Source organism: Nycticebus coucang, chromosome 1 (assembly GCF_027406575.1).
Source record: "Nycticebus coucang isolate mNycCou1 chromosome 1, mNycCou1.pri, whole genome shotgun sequence".
In the NCBI taxonomy this organism is placed as follows: Eukaryota; Metazoa; Chordata; class Mammalia; order Primates; family Lorisidae; genus Nycticebus; species Nycticebus coucang.
In genome coordinates, this window is record NC_069780.1 from 145332161 (window position 1) to 145353633 (window position 21473).

Below are 21473 nucleotides of genomic sequence, written 5' to 3' on the forward strand. Positions count from 1 at the left end.
TTTTCAATTAGAAGTCAAATCTCATTTTACAGACAAAGAATAAAGACAGGGAAAAATCATGTTTTAAATAAAGGGCATATGAGAATAGATTTCTAATATATAAAATGTAGACTATAAAATGTAGTTATATAGACTATAACTATAATAATAGTAATACTAATAAAACAGTAACAATAAGGGTTTGAAATGGAAACAGCTAATGTGAGCACAAAGCAGCTACTCCTCCACTCTACACTCACCACCAGGATCAATGAATAGATCCAGGCACTCTAGTCAGCTAAATCAGAATCTTTCTCAACAAGAAACTCAAACCAGTCAAACACAACCAACAAGCAATTTAACATGAAACCTTTAAAATCATTTTTGGTTTAAAAGGCAGTTCCATTAGGATTTATTTAATCCACACAATCTCTCTGCCTTAAGTAATTTAGCCACTTTACAGATGAGAAATGTAAGGCTGGGGGCGGCACCTGTGGCTCAGTCAGTAAGGCACGGGCCCCATATACCGAGGGTGGCGGGTTCAAACCCAGCCCCGGCCAAACTGCAACCAAAAAATAGCCAGGCGTTGTGGCGGGCGCCTGTAGTCCCAGCTACTCGGGAGGCTGAGGCAAGAGAATCGCTTAAGCCCAGGAGTTGGAGGTTGCTGTGAGCTGTGTGAGGCCACGGCACTCTACCGAGGGCCATAAGGTGAGACTCTGTCTCTACAAAAAAAAAAAAAAAGAGAGAAATGTAAGGCTGAATTTTCAAACATTCATGAAACACTAATAAAGAGTATATGCCTTTAAATTTTTCCTACCCTAAATGAACTGTTTCCTACTTTGGAGTATTGAATTCGAATGCTTCAAATTTGCCTTTATTTTAGCACCTGAACATCCAGACAATTGTCTGATAACTGTCTAGACAACTGTCCCAGAGTAGGGCAATAGAGCCTGTCCTACTCTACCTGGAACCTGTCTGTGAGCAAAGGTGGGACAGGTGGTGGCAAAGGCCAAGTATTCAAGTCATGTTCTTCAAGTTCAGTATCAGTGATCCTCAAATTTGAGCTTTGCATCTGACTGACCTGAAGTGTTTGTTAAACTCTAGGCCTCACCCTCAGAATTTCTAGTTCGGTAGGTCTGGGTGAAGCCTGAGAATCTGCATTGCTCACAGTTCCTCTGTAATCCTTCTCATTACTTCCTCCATAATATTGATGCTAATGTTGTTGTAGGACAACAGTATCATAGCAAAGCCACCAAAAGTGCACCCTGCTTATATTTCTATCTCTCTGGCCCCCATGAAACTGATTTTTAACAATGATTTTTTTTAAAATGTTACTGATCTCAGGTAGGCTAATATACAGAACCATTTATGGATTGCTTCACGTAAAACAAAACTGACATTATTCAGTTGCTCTTTGAAGTGGACACTTTGGTTGCCGTATGAGCCTCCTTCCCAGCTGAACCCTGAAGCTGTCCAGTTATCCCTTTTCTTCCATGCCACCATAGGCTTCAGAGAAAGCTGGTTCCAGCCAGTGGCTCAGTCATGAAGATCCTATTTCCCTGGCCAATGATTGCTTTCAACAGGGTTTTAAGGAATTCTGGACAATTAGACCTGAGGGGAGGTCTGAAGAAATGATTTCTAGAGAAGGTTTACCTTGATCGTGAAAGACACAAGGAAAAAGAAGATTACTAGTCTGTCACTGGCAAACGCTACGTACTATAATGCCTAGAACTACTTTTTACCAATGAGGTAAGGTAACCTACAGGTGAGGTTAATGTACTAAGGGATGGAGTAGAAAGAACCTGGGTCTTTGGTGCTGTTGCTAAGGCTATAAGCTAATCCTGGAGCCACCTTTTATGTGCGGGACCACTAATTCCTTATTGTTAAAGCTGACTGAAAGTCCTCTTACAGTCCTTTATGTAGGTACCTTGCCAAGAAACAGTCTCCTTTCTCCTGTGTTAAGTGTAGCGTAAAGCTGCCTCCTTACATATTTTAAAGGTTCAGCCTAAAGGTTCTTCCATACATAGTGAACTGTATGTAACCTAATGATGTGTTAACAGATTGTAACCTGCTCTTGTACTAAACACAGTTTCAGCCAAGCACAGATGGCCTAACTAACTGTTCAACAGTGTTGGAGTGAGGCAAATGTTCAGCTGTAAACAATCCAGCTGCTTACATACTACTGTTTATGTGTCTGACTTCCCTTTTCTGTATCTCATTTTCTTTTTTCTGTCCAGAAGTATTATCCCAGCATGTAGCAGCCCCAGAATCACTCTGAATCATTTCTGGTTCTGGGGGCTGCCCAACTAGCGAATCAGCTCTTTCTCAAGTAAACTCGGTTAAATTGCATTTATTTTACGCTTTTAACACCTGGTAAACCTAACAATGGAAATAACAGCAATGTAATTCCTAATACCTTTCTTTTTGCTCAAGTAGTTAGAAAGCTCACAGCTAAGCTTTATATCCTGATATGACAGGTTTCTCCAGTCAAGGTTTCTTATTTAAATACCTTCAATACTGAGCTAATAGTTTCCTATTATAATGAGCTTGTGTTTTTCTTATGCAATGTCTCAAATCCACTTACGGTCAGGACATAGAATATAAGCAGCTAACTAAATGATGTGTGTTAGTAGTACAGACAACCCGCCATGAAGGAACGGGAGCTATGTAATGAATTCTTCCTGTAAGTATGGAAAGGAATTTTAGAAGTAGATGCTTGTAAAGCAGGGCAAGGCTGAGGGAATGACACAACAAAGAAAAGAAAATATTACAAGTCAAGCTACAAATATAAAATTGCATGGTATATTTGCAGAATAAAAATGAATCCAGAGAGGCAAGAAAAAAAGCTAGAGTTGTATTGAGGGTCAGCATAGAATAGCACCCCATCAACTTCTTCCTGTGAGAAACTGGGCTCTTAAGAAGTGAGGCAGAATTAGAGAGAGGAACTGGAGAAAGACACCAGAACCTATATACAGTTAGGATAACAGGTGATAATGTCAAGATCAGGGAGCCAAGGTTTCTTCTAGTTTTCTCTATTTCATTCTAAAGAGCGGTCCGGTGGACAAAGTGAAGAAGAATAAATCCTTATAAAAGCCTGTTTACTTTTTTTTCAAATAAAACTATTTTCTTTATAGCTGGTGTATTTTATACTCTCTAGCTACAAAACCCATAATTTATGACTCATCTTCTAATCAATTTTATTGCCTCTAGACTTTCTAAAATACTGGATAAATTCTTCATTTTTACTTCCTACACTTTGGCAATGGATTGTCAATTTCATTTCCCAATGTTCCCGACAACTAAATGTTATTTAAGAAAAAAATACAGCGGGCGGCTCCTATGGCTCAAAGGAGTAGGGTGCTGGCCCCATATGCCGGAGGTGGCGAGTTCAAACCCAGCCCCAGCCAAAAACTGCAAAAAAAAAAAAAAAGAAAAATATGGAAAATAAAATACTCTAACCAGATAAACAGAAGGCAAAGAAGACAAATCTCTATACTCATTAATATATTTTCCTGGCTTAATGAAATAAAAACCAAAAAAAAAAAAAAAAAGAAAAAAAATCCAAAAATAAATAAAACAAAAATTGCAACAAAAAAATAAACCCACATTCATAAACTCTCAAGATGAAGCTCTTCTTCTAAAAGGATGAATCATATTTTATATATTCTTTCTAAGGATAAATCTGATCATGACATTTCCATGTAGAAATCACCAGTGGGCCCTAACTGACTACAGACTATAGTCCACAATGCTTTGTATTTCACACAGGTTACTTACTAGTTAGCTCCAATAGACCACATATTTTCAGTAGTTATTCTCAGTTTCCCTGGACCCCTCCTCTCCTGCAGCTAGTATTGCTCCCTTGGTCCCTGTTTCCTCTTTTGTGAGCTCTTTCAGGACAGAGACTCAGTTGCTTCCCCACAAGCACAGTGCCTGGTATCATCAGAATGAAAAGGTGATCTGTCAACCAGGCTTTCTTAGTATGATGGTTAAACTGTTTTTGCAAACTTGACTGACTGAGCCACTGCATGCTCAGAAATTTAATTACATATTATTCTGTTGTATCACTGTTGCTATTTCTGGATGAGAATAGCTTTTGAATTTGTAGATTGGGTAAAGCAGGTTGCCCTTCCCAGTGTGGGTAGGCCTAAGTCAATCTGAATAGAACAGAAACACTAAGGGAGAATCCACCCCTCTGCTTCTAGTTGGGATACTGCTCTCTTGCCTTCAGACTTGGACTAGAACTTAGGTCGTAGGCTCTCCCAGGTCTCTGGCTTACCAACAGTGAATCTTGGACTCCTCAGCTTCCATAATCATAGAATACAACTCCTTACAATAAACTTCTTTACACATATATCTTTTTTCTTCTATTGGTTCTGTTTCTCTGGTAAGGTCTCATATGCTTCATTTGCTCTAATTTCTACTCAACTGAGACAATATAAATCAACAGAACCATGAAGATTACCTTTCCTTGAATAAACTGTTCGAAAGTGAAAGATATATTAGGAAACCTACTCTAAATCACTCTTAGAAACTGAGACTCAGAAAAGTTGGACAACTTGTTTCCCCACTGTGCTTTCATATACCCAGGGTAAAAAGACATCACCAAATGAGTCTGGGGGGTGGGGTGGAAACAGTGGTCATACATTCCAGCTACCCATGAACACTACCTTCAAATCTAGGCCTTTCTACTTTGGATCCTGATAATCATCTAGTCAGTTTGTCTTCCTTACTTCCAACATTTTCTCTTTTCAAACCAAAATTTCTTCATAGTTGAGTATGGCATATTGAGTCAGAAGACTCTGGTTTTTATCTTGACTCTTCCACAAGTTTGCTGTGTCACTACACCTTTTGTGAGCATTGGTATCCTAATTTTTAATATCATGAGACTGCACTAGATAATTTCTAAATTTTCTGACAACTTTCAGACACTCTCTTCCAATGAAAACATATTATAATTAGTTCCTGTTTCCTACATCCTAACTCTTATCCTTCCCTGAAGACTGTAACACAAACTTTCTATGTGTGCCCCATATGAAGCATATATAATTGTCTTTACTCTTTCTCTTTTTTTCTTTGAGATAGAATCTTACTCTGTTGTCCTGGGGTTGAGTGTCAAGTGTCATAGCTCACAACAACCTCAAACTTTTGGGCTCAAGAGATTCTATTGCCTCAGCCTCCCGAGTAGCTGGGACTACAGGCATCTGCCACAATGATCAGCTAGTTTTTCTATTTTTAGTAGAGATGGGGTCTTGCTCTTGCTCTGGCTGGTCTTGAACTCCTGAGCTCAGGCAATCCGCCCACCTCGGCCTCCCAGAGTGCTGGGATTACAGGTGTGAGCCACCACGCCCCACCTGCCTTTACTCTTTACTAGTAGTTTCATTGTGCTATCAGCCATGCCCTCCCTAAAACCAAACTATATACTCCAAAGAGAAGAACACCTGAACATATCCTAAATATTTCATAAATAATTATAAACTTTACCACATATTATGTATAAAAACACTATTTACAGTTATGCACCATAAGCTTAAAAAATTTGTTTTTAAATTGTCTACATGCACAAACAATTTCCCATTCTTGGTTTGTGGCCTCACAGTTTGCTTTTTCTACTTCATATGGGCTCTAGTTTTCTTAAAAGCTATGTTATATGTTAGATAAATTTTGTTTACGTATGTTTAATAAGATTTAACAATATATATGTGCATTGGGTATTGTTCAACAAAATAAGATTCAAATAAAATATTTTCCATTTATTATAGATGGCTTTATAAAGAACAACGAAAAAGGTTTAATACGTTATTAACAAAAAGAAGTCCTGTGGTTGGGAATCTCACAAAGCCTTGCCTTGTCATTATGTGAAAATTTATTAATAGTAATAACAAGATGAAAGGTATAGCAATTCTAATCACAAAAGGATACAATAATTAATCTTTTTCTTTTCTTTTTTTGTTTTTTTTTTTTTTGAGACAGAATCTCGTTCTGTTACCCTAGGAAGAGTGCTATAACATCATAGCTCACAGCAACCTCAAACTCCTGAGTTCAAGCAGTTCAAGCAATCCTCTTGCCTCAGCCTCCTGTGTAGCTGGGACAAGAGGCACTTGCCATAATGCCTGGCTATTTTTTGTATTTTAGTAGAGACAGGGTCTTGCTCTTGCTTAGGTTGGTCTCAAACTCCTGAGCTCAGGAAATCCACCTGCCTCAGCCTCCTAGAGTTCTGGGATTACAGGTGTGAGCCACCAGGCCTGGTCCAATGATTAATTTTTTTCATATATCTTTATTTATTTATTTATCATTATTATTTGTTTTTATTTTGCAGTTTTTGGCCGGGGCCGGGTTTGAACCCACCACCTCTGGTATATGGGGCTGGCGCCCTACTACTTGAGCCACAGGTGCCACACAATGATTAATTTTTTGAAAATTCAAATTAATAGTTGAGAAAAAAGAAATTAACAGCGTTTTTTTTTTTTGTTTTTTTTTAAGACAGGTTCTTTCCCTGGTGGCCAGGTTGGAGTGCAGTGGTGTGATCATAGCTCACTATAGCCTCAAACTCCTGAGCTCAAGCAATCTTCCTGCCTCTGCCGCCAAAATAGCTAGGACTACAGGGGCACACAATTACACCCAGCTAATTTTTAAATAATTTTAGAGATGGGGGTCTCACTATGTTGCCCAGGCTAGTCTTAAACTCCAGACCTAAAGCAATCCTTCCACCATAGCCTTCTAAAGTACTAGGATTACACATGTGAGCCACCACACCTGGCTAGCATGCTTTTTTCTTTAGAGACAGAGTCCTACTTTGTCACTCTCAGTAGAGTGCTGTGAAATCACAGCTCACAGCAACCTCCAGCTCTTAGGCTTAAGTGATTCTCTTGCCTCAGCCTCCTGAGTAGCTGAGATTACAGGCACCTACCACAATGTCCAGCTATTTTTTGTTGTTGTTGTTGCAGTTTGGCGAAATTCAAACCTGCCACCCTTGGTATATGGGGCCGGCACCCTACTCACTGAGCCACAGGCGCCACCCCTAGATAGCATTCTTGATAACATGACTTTAACTATTCATTCAAATAATATAATTTTAACTATTCTATTTCAGAATCGTCTATTATAACATGAATACCCCGCCCAACATCTTAAAGGCACTAGTGTTGCCTTAATCATGCAAATACAAAGTAATTCATCCCTTTACCTAAAGGGTAGTGGGACTTCGTAAGTTTTAAAAAAGAACATGCTTGAGCCCCATATACCGAGGGTGGCGGGTTCAAACCCGGCCCCGGCCAAACTGCAACCAAAAAATAGCCGGGCGTTGTGGTGGGCGCCTGTAGTCCCAGCTGCTCGGGAGGCTGAGGCAAGAGAATTGCTTAAGTCCAGGAGTTGGAGGTTGCTGTGAGCTGTGTGAGGCCACGGCACTCTACTGAGGGCCATAAGGTGAGACTCTGTCTCTACAAAAAAAGGAAAAAAAAAAAAAAAAAAAAGAACATGCTTGAAACATCTGAAGAAAGGAATTTATATGCTAAAATATGCCTGGGATCTTAAATCATAAAAGGATGATTAGATCAAAGAAGCTCAATTCAATGTATCACTGTAACGTAATGAAGTTGATCTCAAATTCAAACAATAAATATTATGAACAAAATAACAAAAACTTTTATGTACAGAAGACAGCTTGCAAAATTTCCATACTGTTATACGGTGATGATGGTAAACAAAAATCATGCAGCATCTATTTAATTATCCCCCCCGCCAAGTCCAATTTGATTAAATGATCCACCTACTCTTTGTAAGTTCCTGTTTCAGGGTCTTCCGTCATGACATCATGCAAGCCCTCCACTGAGATGTTTATAATCCCACAGAATTTATCTTGAATAACACTAAAATAAATAAAAGAAGAGCAAAACAGGTTAATTGGAGTATTTTAACAGGTAATTCTTTTCTTTTTTGTATTGTAAATATCTTCTTGAAGGTGAAATTTTAATTTCAAAATATAAAACAAACTTTAAAAATATATCTCTTAAAACAAATATATTACCTTTGCATATAACACTAAAGATTTCTTTCACTAGATTATTAGTGTATTTAAATACTAAAGGGGGTAGATTAGATAGAAAAAATACTTAAAAATTCTCAGATTTAAAATAAATTTCATATTAATTTCATAACTACAAAGATACAGAAGTGCTGACAATTACAAATCCCTGCTCTTTTAAAAATATTGCCAAGGGCAGTGCCTGTGGCTCAAGGAGTAGGGCGCTGGTCCCATATGCCGGAGGGGGCGGGTTCAAACCCAGCCACGGCCAAAAACCACAAAAAAAAAAATATATATATATATTGCCAAGAAAAATAAAGACACCATATTTTATTGAAAATGTTTGTAAAAGGAATGTCTAATAAAGGATATAGATCTAGAATACATCTTTTTTTTAAACTCTGAAAACACAAGAAGAAAAATAATTTCAACTTAAAATAAACAGTAGGCACAGTGTGCCACACACTTGTATTCCAGCAATTTAGGAGACCGGGGTGGGAGGACTACTTGAGCCCAGGAGTTCAAGGCCACAGTGACCTCTAAACATTCCTGTGAATAGCCACTGCAGTCTGGCCTGGGCAACATGGCGAGAACCTATGTCTTTTTCAAAAAAGGCAAAAATCTGAACAGACTTTTTACAAAGAAGATACACATATGGCATGAATCTTTTTCTTTTGACAAGAGTCTAACTTTGTCACCTACAGCAGTGGCATCATAGCTCACAGCAACTTCAAACTCTTGGGCTCGAGTGATCCTCCTGCATCAGCCTCTCAGGTAACTGGAACTACAGCCTCCCGCCACAACGCCTGGCTATTTTTAGAGATGGGGGTCTTGCTCTTGCTCAGGCTGGTCTCAAACTCCTGAGCTCAGGCAATCCAGTCTGCTTGGCCTCCCAGAGTGCTAGGATTACAGGCGTGAGCCACCGTGCCTGGCCAAATCACAAGATTTTAATTAAATATAAAATAAAGAGGACCTGTAACACCAATGGCTAGCCTGGGTAGAAACAACAGGAACTCTCCTAAGTTGCTAGTAAGAATACAAAATGGCACATTCACTGTGGAAAAGAATTTATCTTTGTCAGTTTGAATTTATATTTGTTAGTTTTCATAAAGTTAGCATATACCAGGCAAGTAAGCAATCACACCTGTAGGTATTTACACAAGACCAAATAATTATTCTAAAACCTGCATGTGAACATTTATGGTAGCTTTATTTGTAACAGCTTCAAACTATAAACAAGTCAAATTTCATGAATTACTGAATAAATCAATAGACTGTGGAACACTTATTCAATGGAATTATACTCAGCAACAAAAAGGAACAAACTACACATAAATGCAATGACATATCTATATCTCAAAAACACGACAGGAGAAATAAACCAGTCTCAAAAGGCTACTAAATATTGTATGACTCCATTCATGTAAATTTTTGGAAAGAAAAAATTTATTTGATCAATGGTTGTTGGGCAAAGAGACATGAGGAAACATTCTGGGGAGATAGACTACAGAGGAAAACTGAAGAAAAAGAGTTAAGAGAAATACCTAAGCCATATTCTGGGATCGGTAAAAAGAAAAGTTATACAGGATGTCAATTAAAGTTCATGTGCAATTTAAAATAGACAACCATTTAGTTGACAACTATAAAACTACTAGGAAAAAAATGGGAAATGCTTTAGGACACTGGACTGGTCAAAGAATTTTTTGATAAGACTTTAAAAGCATAGGCAACACAAGCAAAAATAAGACAAATGGCTAAAACGTTTCTACACAGCAGAAGAAACAACAGAGAGGCAATCTACTAAACAGGAGAAGAAATATGCAAACTAAGCATCCAACAGGAATTGGGGAATATGTAAGAAACTAAAACAATTTAATTGCAAAAACCCCAAACAACTCAATTAAAACTAAGCAAAAGATCTGAACAGATATCTCTTAAAAGGAGACATGGAAATGGCCAAGAAGTATGTAAAAAAATGCTTAACATCACTGATCATCAGGGATATGCAAATTGAAACCTGAGATATCATCTCACCCTAGTTAAAATGGCTATTACAGAGTGGGGTTGAAGTCAGTCAGAGGTGGGAGGCTGAGATGGTGGCCGAACTATGTAATCCAAGTGTTCATCAATAGATGAATGGATAAAGAAAATGTGGTGTTTAGACACAATGGAATACTATTCAGCCACAAAAGAAGAATAAAACCCTGTAATCTGTATCAACATGGATAGAACTGGAAGCCATTATGTTAAGTGAAATAAGCCAAGCTCAGAAAGATAAACACTGCGGGTTCTCATTCACATGTGGGATCTGAAAGTAGACCTCGCAGAGGCAGAGCAGAATGATGGTGAGCAGAAGCTGGGAGAGTCATGGGAAAAGGTGGTGGAGGGAGGCGGGGAGGGATGAAGGGAGATTGGTTAATGAACAAAAATAGTTAGATGGAAGGAGTAAGTTCCAGTACTGATAGCACAGTGGTGTGACTACAGTTAATAATTTATTATACATTTCAAAATAGAAGATTTGAAATGTTCCCAACACAAAGAAATGACATATGTTTAAGGTGATGAATATCCTAATTACCCCAATTTTATCATTATACATTGTACGCATATATTACATGTAAATTAGTACAGCAACTAAGGAAAACAGTATGCAAGTTCCTCACAAAATTAAAATATAATTATCATATGATACATCAATCCTACTAGCAGGCATATACCAGTAGAAAGAAAGGAAATCAGTATATGGAAGAGACGTGCACACCCATGTTTTTTATTGTAGTACTATTCACATGTCCCTCATAACTATGTACAATTATTATGTATCAATTTAACAATGTAAAACAAGAAGTTCCATCAAAAGATTCTTCCCATAAATCCATAAATATAGGACAGAAATCCATATAGAAATGCAATTATAGAATTTTTTAATTAAACCTAATACAAAAATATATACATCTTCAAAGCACTCAAGTTCAAAAAACACTCACCAAAATGATATACCTCAATTACCATTCGTTGAACAGTTTTAGAACATCCGGCATACAGAATATAAATATAAATATGCTTAAAAAGAATATGAGCATTAAGAAATTACAAATTCTTTTTCTTCTATCGTAAGGATTATAAAAACATTCTCCCAAATGTGTAAATGTAACATTTTTAAAAGAAGTCTTTTAAAAAAGGTTTCTTTTATATACAATGTTCTTCTTATAACCTTCAATAACATGAAGTTGTAAGGATTAAGTCTTCACTTTTTTATTCACTTACCACTCTCTAGTCTTTTATAAATTAAGAATCAACCCTGTTTTTAATAATATATCATCTTTCTGACTTAGGTGGTTTAAGATGTGATTAGACACTTAAAATGGGAATGATGTAAGAGAGCTATAAACCCAGAAAAAAAAATGAGAAAGGAAAGGGCAGAGGCTCTGTGGTTACAGGTAATCTTAGATACAAGCCAGGAAGTAGGTGTTATTTTCTGTGTTTTTCAGTAAAAATAGCCTCTTTTTTTTCTTTTAAATGTTACACTGAAGTCATGAGTAGGACTTCATTAAAATTATTCTCAGTGTGACATCTCTTACTAGTCCTCCCATACCCATTCATCCAAATCTGATGTCACTCACAATGCAGAACCGAAGGCAGTCAGAGGAAATTAGATCTCACTCAGTTCTTAAACCCTAAAATGTTGCATACTGAGAAGTGACAGTTCATTGTAACTAGAAAGACATAACTCTATGCTCTTCTATATATAGCAATCCAGGAGAAAATCCCAAAGTTAGGAGCTTTAGAAAATAAAAATAAACTGATTACTGATTATTCCAAGCAAAACCTAATATATTCGTGTAATTCCATGAACAGAGTCCAGAAGATTGGTTCACTATGTGTACCAGTAAATAAAAATAAGTTATTATATATTTCAACATACAATACCAGGATACCAGTTAATTGACAAAGGAAATGATCGGAATAAATGGTCAGATGTGTTACTCATGCTAACCTGCCTGGTCAACAGGTGGTCACTGTGGTTAAGTTGATTCATTATGAGAGCCTAGAAAATAAATGTATCTGGCACCTTGATAGGCCCTGAGGATAAAGAACGATGGCTACCTCAGGAACTCAGAAAACCAAGGAAGCTTAAAGTTCAGTGCATATAACATTGAATGTACATAGGAAAGTGTGCTGTACAAATAAATGTTATTTGTTCTCTAGTTCAAAGGAAATAGTTAAGAAATGTTATGCTATAAGATCTAGAGCCCACTATGAATCTATATGAAGAATAAAGAATTTAAGCAACAAAATTAGATATTCTTTTTAAAATTTTAATCAAGTTATAATATACTGAGTAAATGCCTTTCTGAATCTTAGAAGTATGTCTTACTTCTTAACTGATATTCTTCTAAAGTCAGGGAATCCTGGCCCCTGGATACTAGCAAATTATTATTCTCTAATTCTTATCACTGGCCCCTAGAGATTTGATTCTTTCTATCCTCACTTAAGACCTTGAAGTTTTCAAATGAACTCATCTTCCATTAATTCCATTAGAACAGATGCTCCTCCTAAATAATGAAATGTCAATTTTTATATCGTTTTTTATTTTATAATGCTAAACAGGACCCTACTGGTTGCATTCACTTCCTTATTACTAAAGGATTCAAGGAGGCAAATAGGTGCTTCCTATTGCAGTCCTTTAAATTTTACTTTCTCCTTAATTGAAAAACTTTCAAGGGCTATAAGAACCTCAGCAGACTCTACTATACCCACCTTTCCAAATTTATAGCACAGGAGTGGGGAACCTGTGAGCTTCAGCCTGTGCGTGGCTTTCTAGGTCCTTAAGTACAGGACCTTTTTTACTAAATTCAAGTTTTAAAAGAACAAATCCTTTTGGTTTGGTTTGGTTTTTGAGACAGTTTCACTGTATTGCCCTGGGTAGAGTGCAGGGGCATCATCAGAGCACACAGTAACCTCAAACTCTTAGGCTCATGTGATCCTCTTGCCTCAGTCTCCCAAGTAGCTGGGACTACAGGTGGCCTGGCTACCTTTCATTACTTTTTGTACACCTTTTATATTTTTGTTTTATTTTTAAAATGAATGTAGTTAAAATGCTAAAGAACAAAATAACAGTCCCAGATTGACTGACACAATTAGAACATTAGTAAGCCATAAAGGCTAAATTGAAGGCGGCTAAGCTCAGGCTTCCCCCTTGACTGGCACCACTACTGCATGTGGGTGATTGAGAACGCCAGTCTTTATCAGCTCTTGACAATAGTGCACTGTGTTTCTGTTTGAAGTGGAATTTGTGAATAGCAGTTGCACGGCTCAACAGTATTTTTAAAATTCTGTCTGCTTAACAGCCCATTTTGTTGAAGAAGACCAAGAGAACACTGAAGGAAGAAAAGAAGATTTTTTAAATGATGATTGGGATCACAATATTATCTTGTTTCTGCTTAAGATGACTTGCTTGTACCTTAAATACAGGAGGTTCAGTCAAGTTAGACTACTTTAAGAAAAGAAACACATTTTTAGGCACTAAAAGTCAAAACCAAATAAAATTCACTTACTATCCTTGTCTGCTTATATTATTTAACAGAATTAAACAAGGAACAGCATTTTATTGAAAGAAAGAGACAAAGAATGAAAGAAAGCCCTGATTTATCAGTCTTATTCCAGAATTTCTATAGCAGCAGAGACTACAAAAGTGGCGACATTTATACTAAAATTAGTAGTTTCCTCTCCCTCTTTATTTTCGATGGAGATTACTGATACTTTTGCCATTTAAATGGAAACATCCACGTCTGTAGTCAAGAGAATCATTTGTGCCCACGAGTCTCAGGCTGCTGTGAACTATGATACCATTGCACTCTACCAGGGGCAACAAAGTGAAACTCCGTCCCCCCTACCCCCCAAAAGGGAAATATTCCTTCTACACAAGGTTATGGAAAAGTATATCAATAAATCTAGCTCCCCTGACAAATACTGGCAAGGAAATAGGCTAAAAACTCACAGTGGAAATTCACTCTTAAAATGAAAGTTTTAATTTTTTTTTTTTTTTTTGCACTCAATAATGATTCTAACAAAGGCTTTTAAATAATAAACCATTCCTCTGGTTACCTGCTTTTTTGAATGCACACACAGACAGTCCTTTTTTTTGAGTGCACACCAAAGCCACAATCTTTAAGTGTAAGAAACAACTAAAACTATATGTATATATATATATATATATAGAGAGAGAGAGAGAGAGAGAGAGATGAGAAGAAACTGTTTCTTATACAATTTTCAAGAAAAGACTAGCTATAAGAAATAATGCGCAAGGTTCCATCAGAAAGAGATGATTTATGACTGGTACAGAATTGGTTTTTTTTTTTTTGGGGGGGGCGGCAAACCAGAAAACATCAGGCTGAAAAAATAAAATTGATGTTTGTTTTGAATAGTTAAAAAAAGTCATGGGACAGAATTGGTTGTTTTTCAAAACAGCACATAAAGGAACTTAACAGAAATTGGTAATTATGGGGCTAAGGATATGACATCACCATTGTAAATGTTAGAAATTGTAGAAAGCAAAGACAATTGTGCTAATGTTTTTAAAATTATTAAAAAAAAGGTATAGTAGTCTGGGATTAAATTCCCAGAGAAGTCTTGTATGTCGCATGGCTTAGACCAAAACCAAGACAATGTGCCCTGTGAAAGCATTTCAGGATCAAAAATGGATTTGAGTAATGAGGAAGATACTGATGTCAAAGATTTATAAGAAGCATTTGAACAAAACTGTATCAGAATGTAAAAGCAAAATAATCTCTCTAAAGCAATATTTGACATTATTTAAAAATATATATGTGTAAACAACTTTTAAACATTTAGCTATTTTGTTATAGCTTTAAAAGTAAAATGTATTCAAATTGGTCAAAAAACTTTATGTAGTTTTCTTAGAGGAAAAATAGATGATCACCTTACATTTAGATGTGCCTTGTTAAGACTCACTCTAGAATTCTTACATTCTGCCAGCATAATCAGTGACCTTTTTTTGAGCTCCAAAACCCTAAGTATATCAGGATCCTTCTCATCCACTCTTGGCAGTCCACAAGCATCTCAAACTTAAGATATCCAACACCAAACTCACAAGGGCCTTTCCAACAAAATCAAGAAAATAGAAATCATAAACAAGTTCTCTGATTTTTCTTATCTGAGTAAAAAAAAACTTTATAGATCCAGTGATATAAGGCAGAAACCCGGGATTCAGATTTTATTTCTCTTCCCATTCACCCTCTTACCTTTGAAATGTTTGTTTGTACTTCTCTGTATTTCCACTATTAACATTGTACTCCAGGCCAATTCTGTCCTAGTTTGAACTACTCCTTAACTTCCCAAATGTGGAACCTTACACTCTTGACTTCTCTGATCCATTCTCTAGAGAGCTAGAGTACTGTTTTGCATAATCTGATCTTTCCTTTGCCTTACAGCAAAAGTTTACACCTTTCAATAACTTTCCATTGTACTTAGAAATCCAAACCCCTAATGGTAGTTTACTTAGCACTCTGTGACCCAACTCTCTCTGACCTCATCTAACCTCACTGCTGTCCAACTTTATAGCTCTCTTTGACAAACACTAGTCCAGGGCTTTCATGGAACTTTCCCACCCGCTAGGAAGTTTACTGCCTGAATTTACCTGGTTAGTAGCATTTACAATTAGAGTAAAACCACACATGGGTATGGTCCTGATTCTAGACAGGGGTCCTCAAAGTACAGCCGGCGGGCCACATGAGGTGGTGTGATTGTATTTGTTCCCGTTTTGTTTTTTTACTTCAAAATAAGATATGTGTGGCGTGCATAGGAATTTGTTCATAGTTTTTATTTTTAAACTATAGTCCGGCCCTCCAACGGTCTGAGGGACAGTGAACTGGTCCCCTATTTAAAAAGTTTGAGGACCCCTGTGAACATGTTTTGAGGAGGCTTTCATAGATGAGAAGCAGGTAACTGTGGTTAAGGGGGTTTAGAAAAGATGAGGAAACTGCATTAGAATGTAAAAACTTGTGCTTCAAACAAAAACATCATAACAAAGAAAATGTAAACTTATGTATTAAGGCTAGAAAAAGAGTATCATAGAAGGTGTTTGGCATAAAGCAATAAGGTTGTCCAAAGCCAAAGACCCATGCTAAGGACAGGTTGGGGTTTATGCACATGTATTGGAAACTCAACCAACTTGGGAAGAAATGCACACAAAAGAGAGAAGGAAACTACTTCCTGCTAAAATAGTGTCCCCCATTATAGCATGATGCCTTAACAGAGTCAGAAGCAACAAAACAAGGCACACCTGGGTCAGCAGCTGGTCTACATTCCTTTCTCTCATGCTGCTTTATCCAAGATAGTTCTCTTTTAATTTACCAGGCTTCCCACATTAGAAGTGTGCAGCCACACGAGCCTACAGAGTCACCTATCACATAGTGGTAACTAGTGATACATGGAGAAGGAACCTTTTTTAATACTATGCTTGAGACAGCAGAGTGTAAAAAAAAAATGGGCCTAACACCTCATGTTACTACTACTGTTTCCATAATTATGAAAATATGAAGCAACCAAATAATAAACAATTTGAGAAAACTAATTCATATCCCTCTCCACTAACTGAAAAGGGTTCATAGGTAAGTCCTGTAACAGAAAAGACAGATGCAAATTTTAATAAGAAATGAAATGAGTCTTTTTGGGAAAAAAAAAGTTCTTATTCAGTGGGAGGTGAGTATCAACAAAGTCTAATGGTAAACAGAACAGCCTTCTGTGTCATTTCACATACCCCATGCTCTCCTTCCTCTTAGACAAAGGAGCACATCATATTATTAAGTCTAAATATCCACTTTTCTAGCCCGTAGTTCAGAAACAAGAACAGCAAAGGAACTGAATCCTTATAACAAGAACAACGTCCAGACAGGACATGGGGAAATGTACATGGGCCCAACTTGGTAGGAAGGCCCAGCAATAAAGTTGTTTTACAGAAGCTTGTGAAAGGTTGTCCAGGCTTTCCCCTTTTTGTACCACCTAAAAAGAAATATGGGAGACTACTGTTATTTATTGCTGTGAGGGTAAGATAATGAAATAAAAAATGTCCTAATGACTTGCTGTTCCTCCTTCACTTCAAAGCTTTCTTAGGTATTATATAATTCCTACGGTTAACAAATGTCCATGTTATGTCTGAATGTTCTACTTCTTCACCCGAGCCGAGGGTACACAGGTGTGTCTACTTCTGTATGTGATTTATATACATCAATAGTTTTCAAAAAATGTTTATGGGGCAAATATTTGTCATGAATTAACACTGGTGTAGGTGGGGGTCTGATAAAATTCTATACTACGGGGAGGATTCCTAAAAATAAAATACACAGAGTAATAGAAAATAAAAGAATAAAAATCTATTCAACAGTTACTGACTCAAAAGACAGAAACGCCATGAGGCAGAGTGGATCAACAAAGCAACCCTGGAACTTTGAGCCCAGAACTCTACTAAAAGTAAAAAGTTGAGGGAGAACAAAGAAGACGTATCCATAGATGCTCTTTCCCGATTATGTGTAAGTTTTACACAACTTCCTCACTCTCCCATAATGTCCATCCTTACCTCGCCCTACCACTTAGCCTCTAGCTACATAAACAATGGCAATCGCTCACTTCTAGGAGACCATGAGACACCTGTGTCTTCTTTACCAGCACTTCCCTCCATCATCTGTGACCTTCTTCTATTCCTGCTCCTGTCTGCTCAGGTCTCTGTCCCATTACCACTGAAGCCCTCACTACTAATGTCTCTACTCCACTGATATGAAGGGGATGGGGGGAAGTTCCTAGTCAATCCATCTCAGAAGCGACAGATATGATTTTAAAATTCCACACTGGAATTATAAATGTGTTTTAAAAGAGTTATGCCATTTAAATTTATGGTGTTGTAAGTAAATGATATTGAGTTCTAATGCTTGTCATTTGTTATTGGAAAGAAAAGACTTGGTAAGCCTTGAAAGTTAATCACCACTTAAAATACTCAGTGGAAAAAAGTAAATTCTATCCCTCTGAAACACAATCATTCTAAATTAGAGCCTGTTTTTGAGTTCTCTAAGAACTTATAATAAACGGTAGAGACAGGAACTTATAATAAATAATAGAGAAATATAGAAATCTTAAGAAGGGTGAGTTTCTTTGCTATATTAATTTCAAATATTACTTGGTTTTAACTTAGCTATTTTAAGATAAGGCTGCTGTAATATAGAAATTACAGCAAAAATTACTCACAACTACACCTTACATCATTTTTTAAATTGCGCAAATATCAAAGAACAGTGAAATGTGATCTGGTTACCTACCTTATTCTTTTATTTTTTTTTGTAGAGACATAGAGTCTCACTGTACCGCCCTAGGGTAGAGTGCCGTGGTGTCACACGGCTCACAGCAACCTCTAACACTTGGGCTTACGCGATTCTCTTGCCTCAGCCTCCCGAGCAGCTGGGACTACAGGCGCCCACCACAATGCTCGGCTATTTTTTTTTGTTGTTGCAGTTTGGCCAGGGCTGGGTTTGAACCGCCACCCTCGGCACATGGGGCCGGCGCCCTACTCACTGAGCCACAGGCGCCGCCCACCTACCTTATTCTTTTTTCAGACAAGGTCTCGTTCTATCACCCAGGCTGGAGTACAAAGGTGTACTCAGAGGGGACTGTATCTTCAAACTCCTGGGCTCAAGTGATACTCCTGCCTCAGCCTCCCTAGCAGACAAGACTACAGGCTTGTACCACCACATAGCTACTTTCTGCCTTGGCCTCCTGAGCAGACGAGACAACAGGCTTGTACCACCACATGGCTACCTTTTTTTTTTTTTTTTTTAAACAGGGAATCAATAATTTATTGCATTTTTTATAATCTTTACGATGACAGCCATAGCTTTTTGTGTGTGTGTGTGGTTTTTGGCTGGGGCTAGGTTTGAACCCGCCACCTCGGGCATATGGGACCGGCGCCCTACTCCTTGAGCCACAGGCGCTGCCCAGACAGCCATAGCTCTTTACAGCCACTATCCTTGTTTATCTTTCTTGTGCTGTTTTCCCAAATTCATCTCTCTTCTCTTCCTACCTTTTCCCTCTACCCTCCTAGTTGGTTCTCATCTCATGATTTCTGAGTCCTAATACAATATTTTAATCCCCATCTCCAATCCCCTTTTCATTCCTCTCTTAACCCTTCTACTTCAGAGTGCTCAGGATGAAACGTGCCAATTGAGGCCTGCAGTGACCGCAACAATCGTCAGGATATACAGCATGCTACTAGCAACTCTTTGGTTTCATACTAATCAAAATAATTCACCCAAGTTGATTTCAGTTATTTCAGGCACAACTGTGAAAAATATTAAGAACATCTGAAGTTGGCAGCGCCTGTAGCTCAGTGAGTAAGGTGCCGGCCAAATACACTGAAGCCAGCTAAACAACAATGACAACTACAATAAAAAAAAAAAATAGCTGGGCGGCACCTATGGCTCAAAGGAGTAGGACGCCGGCCCCATATGCCAGAGGTGGCAGGTTCAAACCCAGCCCTGGACAAAACCTGCAAAAAAAATAAAAATAGCTGGTATTGTGGCGGGCACCTGTAGTCCCAGCTACTTGGGAGGCTGAGGCAAGATAATTGCTTAAGCCCAAGAGTTAGAGGTTGCTGTGAGCTGTGATGCCACAGCACTCTACCGAGGGCAACATAGTGAGACTCTGTCTCAAAAAAAAAGAAAGAAAGAAAAAAGAACATCTGATGCTTACAGGCACAAGTCAGGTAACATGACAGTAACCTGTGTCCTCAAGTTTTTATTTGCAAAATGAACAATGCCTACAGGCATCATTTACACCAAAGAACATCTCATTTAAACACCTATAGGTGCTGTTTGTAGGCAAAAGATAAAAGCTGCAGGGAGCAGTGACTCAGGCCTGTAATCTCAGCACTGTAGGGGGCTGAGGTAGGAGGACTGCATAAGCTCAGAAGTTAAGAGACTTGTCTGATCTGAGCCACAGTGAGACCCCCGACTCAACAAAAAAATAAAAAACCCAGTCGGGCACCGTAGCAAGGCCTGTAATCCCAGCGAGGCTGAGGCAGTAGGATGCCCACAGTCTGAGGTTGCAGTGAGCTATGATGATGCCACTGCACTCTGCTAGGGCATAGGGTTAGACTCTGTCTCAACAAAGAAAAACAAGACAAGAAAGGGGATAAAGGTAAAGCTCTTTGCTTTCTCTTGTCTCTACTTTCCTTTTCTTACTTTTTCCCTCTTTCCTCCTTTCTTCTGATTTTCCTTTCTTCTCAATCAGTATCTCTCCCTTCTCCCCACTTCCAATCCCTTACTGTCTTGATGCCATCCCTCCCAGGGTCTGATTTTTCTCCTCTCATCTTGCTCCTCCCCTTGTCAAACTTTTCTGGGTCCCAGAATTTCTCATCTCTCTCAGCATTTTTCATTCCCTCAATCTCTCTCTCCCCTTTTTTAACATCACCCCTCCCCAAGCAGCACCCCTGGAAGTCAACCCCCAGGATAGCTTCTACCCATCTGGACATCTTATCCCTTTCCAAGGTCTCCCTCTTGCCCCTCCAAGAAGCTTCTGGAGCCATCAGCCCTAGGCCTGTGTGAACCCTTCAAGGTGGACAGAAAAGGCCACTAGAGGTCAGCGCCCATGAAGCGGTGGGGCGCAACTGTGACCTCAGACATCTAAGGTGCAAGCAGCAGACTCTGGGCTCAGTTTGGCACCAAAGCATCCCAGGATGTCAACTATGCTTCCAGCCACCGCTAGGAGACAAGGAAGAAAGTCTTGATATACCATTTGTAAAGGGAGGATCTGCCGACACAGACTGAAATGAGCACTCAATGAATACCACTGTGTACAATGATAGCTCCATAGAGACATTGAAAGCAACAAAAATAAAGTTTCTTAATTGAATCTAAATCAATTAGAAGTTAAAATTCGGTCAGGCACCATGGCTCATCCCTGTAGTTCCCAGCTACATGGGAGGCTAAGATGGTAAGATTGCTTGAGGCCAGGAGTTGCAAACTAGATTGGACAACACAGCAAGACCCTATCTCTAAAATAGAAAAAAAATTCAAAAATTTAGCTAAGCATAGTAGCTGGTGCCAACAGTCTTAGCTACTTGGAACTACCTGGGAGGCTGAGTCGGCAGAATCACTTCGCATTCAGCTTGGGCTATAAAGTGAGACCCTGTCTTCTAAAAAACCAAAACAACAACAAATCAAAAAATTATCCAATTTTCTGAATTACCTTTCTTAAATTTAGGAATTTCATTTTTAAAACAAAATACTTTGTTATATAGATTTTTCTGAACTTCAAACAAGCAGCTACATTGCTCCTAAACATCTTTAAAGGAATATGATTTGAGTGGTGAGAAAGGGGTGCATGGAGAGGTTTTCAGCTGACTTTATATATTTCTGCATTGTTTGAATTTATTCCCCAGTGAACATGTTCTTTTAGTTAATTA

At 38.2% G+C, this 21473-nt stretch overlaps 1 protein-coding gene across 3 annotated transcripts in view; it reads right to left on the reverse strand.

The window, feature by feature from the left end:
- IPO11 (importin 11) overlaps positions 1-21473 on the reverse strand; it is a 232940-nt gene that overhangs the window by 33046 nt on the left and 178421 nt on the right. For all 3 annotated transcript variants that reach the window (XM_053589979.1, XM_053590000.1, XM_053589989.1), the window contains exon 28: positions 7752-7847. In XM_053589979.1, coding sequence (XP_053445954.1) covers positions 7752-7847 — 96 coding nt within the window. The remainder of the gene's footprint in view (positions 1-7751; positions 7848-21473) is intronic.